Raw genomic sequence first — 6,237 nt, 5'->3', positions numbered from 1 at the left:
TTTAATTCACGTTCATAATTACAATCAAAGCTTTTGTGTCTGTGTGTGTGTGTGAATGAACTGAACAGAAATCGTAGGAAGACTTAAAGAGTTAACCGTTTGTAGATGTTCCTACTTGCACATACCACAGGGTTAGGTCAAATCCAAACTGCCAAAGAAAGAAGGCAAGCAAGTTCTCCCTGAAGGGCAGGCCACCATGTGAGTAAAACCTCCAGACAGATCATGTTCTAAGTGTGCCGCAGCATACCAAGAAGTGAGGAAAATACGGAAACAGAATCATGCTGTTTGACTTCTGCATCGTGTTAACTATTTTTTTTAAAAAACTGCTCTAACTACTAAAGAAGGAAATTATGCTTAGCATAAAAATATTCCAGCATTGAGTGATTGGTACGTTTTACTTCTCTCTTCCAGGGAAACCACTTACACTTACTGATTTTAAACACCTTTACCTTAGCTGGGCATGTAAGTGAGACACTGTAAGTTAACTGTACCTTAAAGAGATCAGTATATAGATAGTTCTGGCGACCAGGATTACAACAAAAGACAAACAACACAGAATTTTTAAAGACCTGAATAGTCAGTCAAGGATGCATACTCTCAGCCTGGGCTAGCTCTTTTTCGGAAAGGTTGCCAAGAATGTCCTTATTCCCTCCAGAGTTATTTTTCACTCCACTACCTCTGACTGGGTACATCACCAGTGCAAGAAAATGCGAGAAGCATCTGTTTCTGTTGCAAGCAACACCTGGACCTCCAAGGAAAATGAGCACTTTCTTGCTAGGAACAGTCTCAAACATTTTCAAGGGTGAGTCTCCCCTTCCCCAGGTTTAACCCTCTTCCTCCGTAGTTGGAGAAGCTCTCCTACTCGTGCCCGCCGCCTTCTTCCTCCCGGCGAGGCTCCCAGGGCCGCAACCACGGCCGCAACCACGGCAGCTGCGCGCCAGGCCGGCCTGGGTAGCCGGGATGACACCAGGGGTTGTCAACGCCAAACTGCGCAGACTCCGCGGCGCGCTCCGGACTCTCCACTCGCCTAAACCTGCTCTCAAGTGAAAAGGAGTGGGAGGAGGAGGATTGGGAGGGGGCGGGGGGCGGAGGGGATCTGTTAATTCGAGGTCCTGGGGGTGTGGGAGCGGGAGGCGGCTCCGCTGATCCCTCCTCCCTCCCGGAGTCCCGGGCTCCACCTCCTCCGCAGGCCCCCAGATATACACACACAGCCGCGGCTGGACATGCACACCCAGTGCCGGCTCCGGGCGCGCACACACGCAGGTAGCCACACTCACCTGAGCCGGTGCAGAGGCCGGCCTGGGCTGGGAAGGGGCCCCCTGCGCCGCGGGAGTGGGGAGAGCGGGAGGTGCCACAGCGCGGACCTGCGAACTGAGGGGATGGCGCGTTTTCCTTAACTCTCCTCCAGCACCTCCGCCCCTGCTCCGGCTCGGCTCTGGCCACAGCAGCGAGGACAGAGGGGCCCCGGGCGCGGCGGACTTGCGGGCGCACGCTCCCAGGAGCGCGCCGAGAGGGGAGCCGCGGCGCAGGAAACTTGGGCGAAGTTAGTTGCAAGTGCCAGGCGGCTGCCGAGAAGAGCGAGGCGGGGACGCGGCCGGTGCCAGGCCTGCGGCGCCGCGTGGAGGCTGTGCTGCCCTCCGCGGCCGGCGAGCTCCGGGAGCCCTAAGTCGGCAGGTGCGCCTGAAGGGGCTCGGAGCGAACGGAGCCGGCATGGCGCGGGGGACCACCGGACGCGGCTCCTCGGCTAGCCCGGAGAATTTCCTCTGAGGCCGAGCGACCCACGCTTGCTCAAGCCTCATCCACCCTCCTTCCTCGCCCCACCCGTCAGTCCAGCAGCGGGAGAGGAAGACACGAGAGGCAGGTGCTGCGAGGGACAGCTCCCCGCTCCAAAAAAAAAAAAATCACCCAGCCGATTGGGGGTTTCCCATCGACGCACCCTGCCCGGAGCCAAGAAGACAGGCTGGTGCTGCTGTATTTGTATTTATATCCACTGCTGCGCTCTGCGTTCTCGTGGCACGCCTGGACACTCCTCCGCCTCCCCCTCCTCTTCCTCCTCCAGGGCCACCTCCCCGCCTTCCCCACCCCCATCTGCTTCTGTCAAATGAGAAAGTCACCGAGGAGAACCCAAACACTCCAGCCGCTGAGAGCCCCCTTTGGCACTTGGCAGCACGCGGCGGCGGGCTCCTCGGCTCAACTTGGAGGAGTCTCCGCGACGCAACTTTTGGGGACGCTTTGCATTTAAGAGAGAGCGACCGAGGAGGAGGAGCGCTCTGCCCGGCCGCCGCTACCTGCGGGGAGCTCACCAGCAAACGCCACTGCAGACGAAGGACCCAAAGAACGTAAAGGGCAAACTGCCGCCGCGGGGAGGGGACACCGCCGAGAAGTTAGAGTGTCCCAGAGACAACCTGCCCGAGCGCTCGGCCGAAGACACTAGGGCGGCCCGAGGCGCGGCGTGGCCCTGGGCTGGTCCCCCAGCCCCCTCCTCCGGGGCGGGAGCGACGCCGGGGCGCGACGAGCCCCGGCCGGCCGAGCGGGTCCCCGCAGGCAGCCAACATTGATTTCCTCCGGGCCGAGGGCGAGGGCCCGGGCGGCGGCGGGCTGCAGCCGCGGCAGGGCGAGAGCATGTCCAAGCCGGTGGACCACGTCAAGCGGCCCATGAACGCCTTCATGGTGTGGTCGCGGGCTCAGCGGCGCAAGATGGCCCAGGAGAACCCCAAGATGCACAACTCGGAGATCAGCAAGCGCTTGGGCGCCGAGTGGAAACTGCTGACGGAGTCGGAGAAGCGGCCGTTCATCGACGAGGCCAAGCGTCTGCGCGCCATGCACATGAAGGAGCACCCCGACTACAAGTACCGGCCGCGGCGCAAGCCCAAGACGCTGCTCAAGAAGGACAAGTTCGCCTTCCCGGTGCCCTACGGCCTGGGCGGCGTGGCGGACGCCGAGCACCCTGCGCTCAAGGCGGGCGCCGGGCTGCACGCGGGAGCGGGCGGCGGCCTGGTGCCGGAGTCGCTGCTCGCCAATCCCGAGAAGGCGGCCGCGGCCGCCGCCGCCGCCGCCGCGCGCGTCTTCTTCCCGCAGTCGGCCGCCGCCGCCGCCGCTGCCGCCGCCGCCGCCGCCGCGGGCAGCCCCTACTCTCTGCTCGACCTGGGCTCCAAGATGGCAGAGATCTCGTCGTCCTCGTCCGGTCTCCCGTACGCGTCGTCGCTGGGCTACCCGACCGCGGGCGCGGGCGCTTTCCACGGCGCGGCGGCGGCGGCTGCAGCGGCGGCCGCCGCCGCCGGGGGGCACACGCACTCGCACCCCAGCCCGGGCAACCCGGGCTACATGATCCCGTGCAACTGCAGCGCGTGGCCCAGCCCCGGGCTGCAGCCGCCGCTCGCCTACATCCTGCTGCCGGGCATGGGCAAGCCCCAGCTGGACCCCTACCCCGCGGCCTACGCTGCCGCGCTATGACCCCGCGGGGCCGCCTCGCGAGGACCGGTGTGCACACGTGTACATATGTATAGGTACGAGCGCTGCGGCCTCTCCGTGCGCCCTCCCGCGACCGGGGGCCGGGTTCGTGTGTACATAGAATGTATAGGTGCCAGGCAGAGGCAGAGAGGCCAGGCGGGGCAGGAGTGGCCAAGCGCGCGAGGGCGCGGGCGAGCAGGCCTGTGAATTCGCAGGATCATTTCAGACCCGCACTTCGGCAGCCAACTCGAAAGCAGGCGATTGTGTCCGGCAGCAGTTGGTGTTTGCTTTGCACTTCGGAACCTGTTGCGTTTTGACCCACGGAGGTGGAGGAGTAACTTTTTGACATGTTGGCCTTTCCAGTTTTGTTGGAAGTTTCATGGTCGGTTTTGTTTTTGTTTCTCATTCTTCTTCCTCGCCCCTGAGCCCCCCAACCCCCAACCCCCTCCCGGTCCGTGTTGCATGCACGCTGTTCAAATGTGAGGTCTGAAATGGCTGGCACACGGGAAAAGCTGCTTGTGTCATTCGTTTCTGGGAGTGGGATGGCTCTGAGCAGCCTCGCCTCCCTGTTTATACTATTTGAACTTTGCAGATCTCTGTTCTCTCAAGCAGAACTCCCAGACCGGATCCATTCTTGACCAGGACCGGCTCGAATCTGGCCTTTTGTGTGAGATGATCACGGTTTCTTTTGTTTATCACGCTCTTTCTCAAGAGCTCTTTCTCAAGAGCAAGAAACGCAAACAAGAAATATTTGTGAGATGAAAGTTGTCAATTGGATTTTCTTCCTAAACAAACAACAACAACAAACTACTAGAAGTCTCCCTGAGTCCACTCGCTTGGATTTCTGACACAGTTTACAAAAAAGGAAAAAGGCACTGTTCCTATTTTCCCTTATGGCTGAGTTCACCTTAAGATTGTAAATGTGTATATGTCAGTGAAAACATTGAGGCTTGGAAAATGTGTTATTTTCGTTGCCCTAAGTTTGAGTCGACTTTAGACTCAAAAACATTTTGAGCGAATATAAAAGTTAACTTTTAAAAATTGCGAAACTATTTCCGAATCGCAATTTTATCGAAAATTAAATCAGACTTTTTTGTCTGGTAATTATATATTTATTATGTAGCAAAACTGAAGAAAAAAAGCACAGAATTGTTTCAACAGATGTCTCTCATTTTCAGCTAGCATGTCTCTCCCAAGTTGAGCTGGTTTAATGTGTTTTGGATTTCCCTCCTCAATTGGCTCATTTTTTAGATCACCTGCAATTCATTTGCAAATTGCAATAAAACACATTTTAGAAAAAAGGAACCATCAATTATTAGCTTTGTTTTGTTTCTTTTTAAATGTATATATTTTGACTAATGTTTGTGAATGAAGTTGGCTAACATGTATTTAGTTTCATTTTGGCTTTATGTAATATAAAGTTTTTAAAATTTTAAGTATGGTTTTAACCTTTATGTGTAAATGATTTTCTTGTGTGACCTTCTAATTTAATGTTAGACGTCTAAGGTATATCTGTAAATTAGAATCCGACTATCACTCTGTTCATTTTTTTTTTTTGAACAAAGAGTTTAAATAAAGCCTGAACCAGGGAAAAGAGAAAAATCTTCTATTTCTTGTTGAGTTCCTAACAAGATTTTTATCTGAATTGCCCTTACGTGCCTGGTCCAGGTGAAGTGTAAGGTATCCTCCAAAGGCACCCTTTGTTTCACTTTTGAATAGATTTACTAGGAAATCTAAATCAAACCATTGTTATTCAGAGCCAAAAACCTGATTTATCACAATTTTAATCGTGAATAGGAAAGAAGATTTTTAAAAAGCCCAAGTTGTTATATTAGCTTTAACAACAACAAAAAAAAAGGCATTCATGAACCAGTAGAACAGAGCCCATTGAAAACATCCAGACTTTTCAAAGCATTTCACCAGTTTCTAGTAACATTTTAAGAGGGGAAAGTTGCTTGACCACTTTATCTTGTTAGTAGAGCCCCACCACTTAAATCAGTGTAATTTGTTCTCCTATCTTTGGGGTATTCCTTGTTGACACCTTAAGGTTTTATTTGGAAGGATAATCACTACTAACGACAAAGTACAACTTTTGACCTCTTTAGGACTTAATTTTGTTATGCTAATCGCATTAAAGTAGAAGTATAACATTCAAATGGAGAGGGTTGGATTTCTAGGGCTAGACAAATTTCTACTAAAGTTGGAAAAATCATAAAAGATTTTAATTTTAGACAAGAAATAGAAGACTGTCAGAAAAAAAAATAACAATAGGAAGATCTCGCCCCCTCGCAACCAAAATGGAAATTCTCAAGATACTATATACAAGTCTTAAACCAGTTTCCCCATTGAGACCATCTCTGGAGCTGCACGTCTTTATAAACGACCCAAGTCTTTAAAGTCATTGTTTTCCCCCAACGGAATAATATTTTAAAAACCATGAAAAGTTTTGGAAATGTGAGAAATAGGCTCTGCTGGTTTGACCCTGATTCACTAATTAAAATGATCCCTCTCCTGTTATTCCCTGAGCTCTTTGCAATATTATAAGTTAATTCATATGGTTCTGAGCGATTATGCAAAACTAATTTGGACTGTCCAGGGGTAATTATCCCTGACACGGTTAATTAAATCCTTTCAAGGCTTCGTCTTTCCCTTTTGTAGCAGCCCATCCCTTCTCAACACGGAACTTCCTGCGGCTCGCTGGAAATCACCCCAGCCCTAAATCTTAGTTACCACCCTGAGCCTTCCAGCTCGGCTGCCTCCTCGGCCTGAAGATTCCCCGCCTCCTCC

The 6,237-nt window shown here is 53.0% G+C and overlaps 2 protein-coding genes across 5 annotated transcripts in view; both read left to right on the top strand.

Annotated features, from left to right (window-relative positions):
• Window positions 1-1,120: 1,120 nt before the first annotated feature.
• SOX21 (SRY-box transcription factor 21) lies at window positions 1,121-5,046 on the top strand. The gene has a single exon (XM_054446944.2). It carries the CDS (start codon window positions 2,623-2,625, stop codon window positions 3,451-3,453), a length of 831 nt encoding a protein of 276 aa, XP_054302919.1. The 5' UTR covers window positions 1,121-2,622; the 3' UTR covers window positions 3,454-5,046.
• Window positions 5,047-6,170: 1,124 nt separating this feature from the next.
• The window catches only part of LOC129011378 (uncharacterized), a 10,088-nt gene continuing 10,021 nt past the window's right edge, over window positions 6,171-6,237 (top strand). For all 4 annotated transcript variants that reach the window (XR_010123607.1, XM_063651054.1, XM_063651053.1 and 1 more), the window contains exon 1: window positions 6,171-6,237. This exon is cut by the window's right edge. The gene's annotated coding sequence lies outside the window, so the exon portion shown is untranslated.

The sequence above is a fragment of the Pongo pygmaeus genome, chromosome 14 (genome assembly GCF_028885625.2).
Source record: "Pongo pygmaeus isolate AG05252 chromosome 14, NHGRI_mPonPyg2-v2.0_pri, whole genome shotgun sequence".
Taxonomy (NCBI): domain Eukaryota; kingdom Metazoa; phylum Chordata; class Mammalia; order Primates; family Hominidae; genus Pongo; species Pongo pygmaeus.
Note: the sequence above shows the minus strand (reverse complement) of the source record. Positions and strands in the feature narration are given on the sequence as shown.

Coding starts and splice junctions, on each gene's coding strand:
- SOX21 (XM_054446944.2), top strand. CDS start 2,623: ATGTCCAAGCCGGTGGACCACGTCAAGCGGCCCATGAACGCCTTCATG.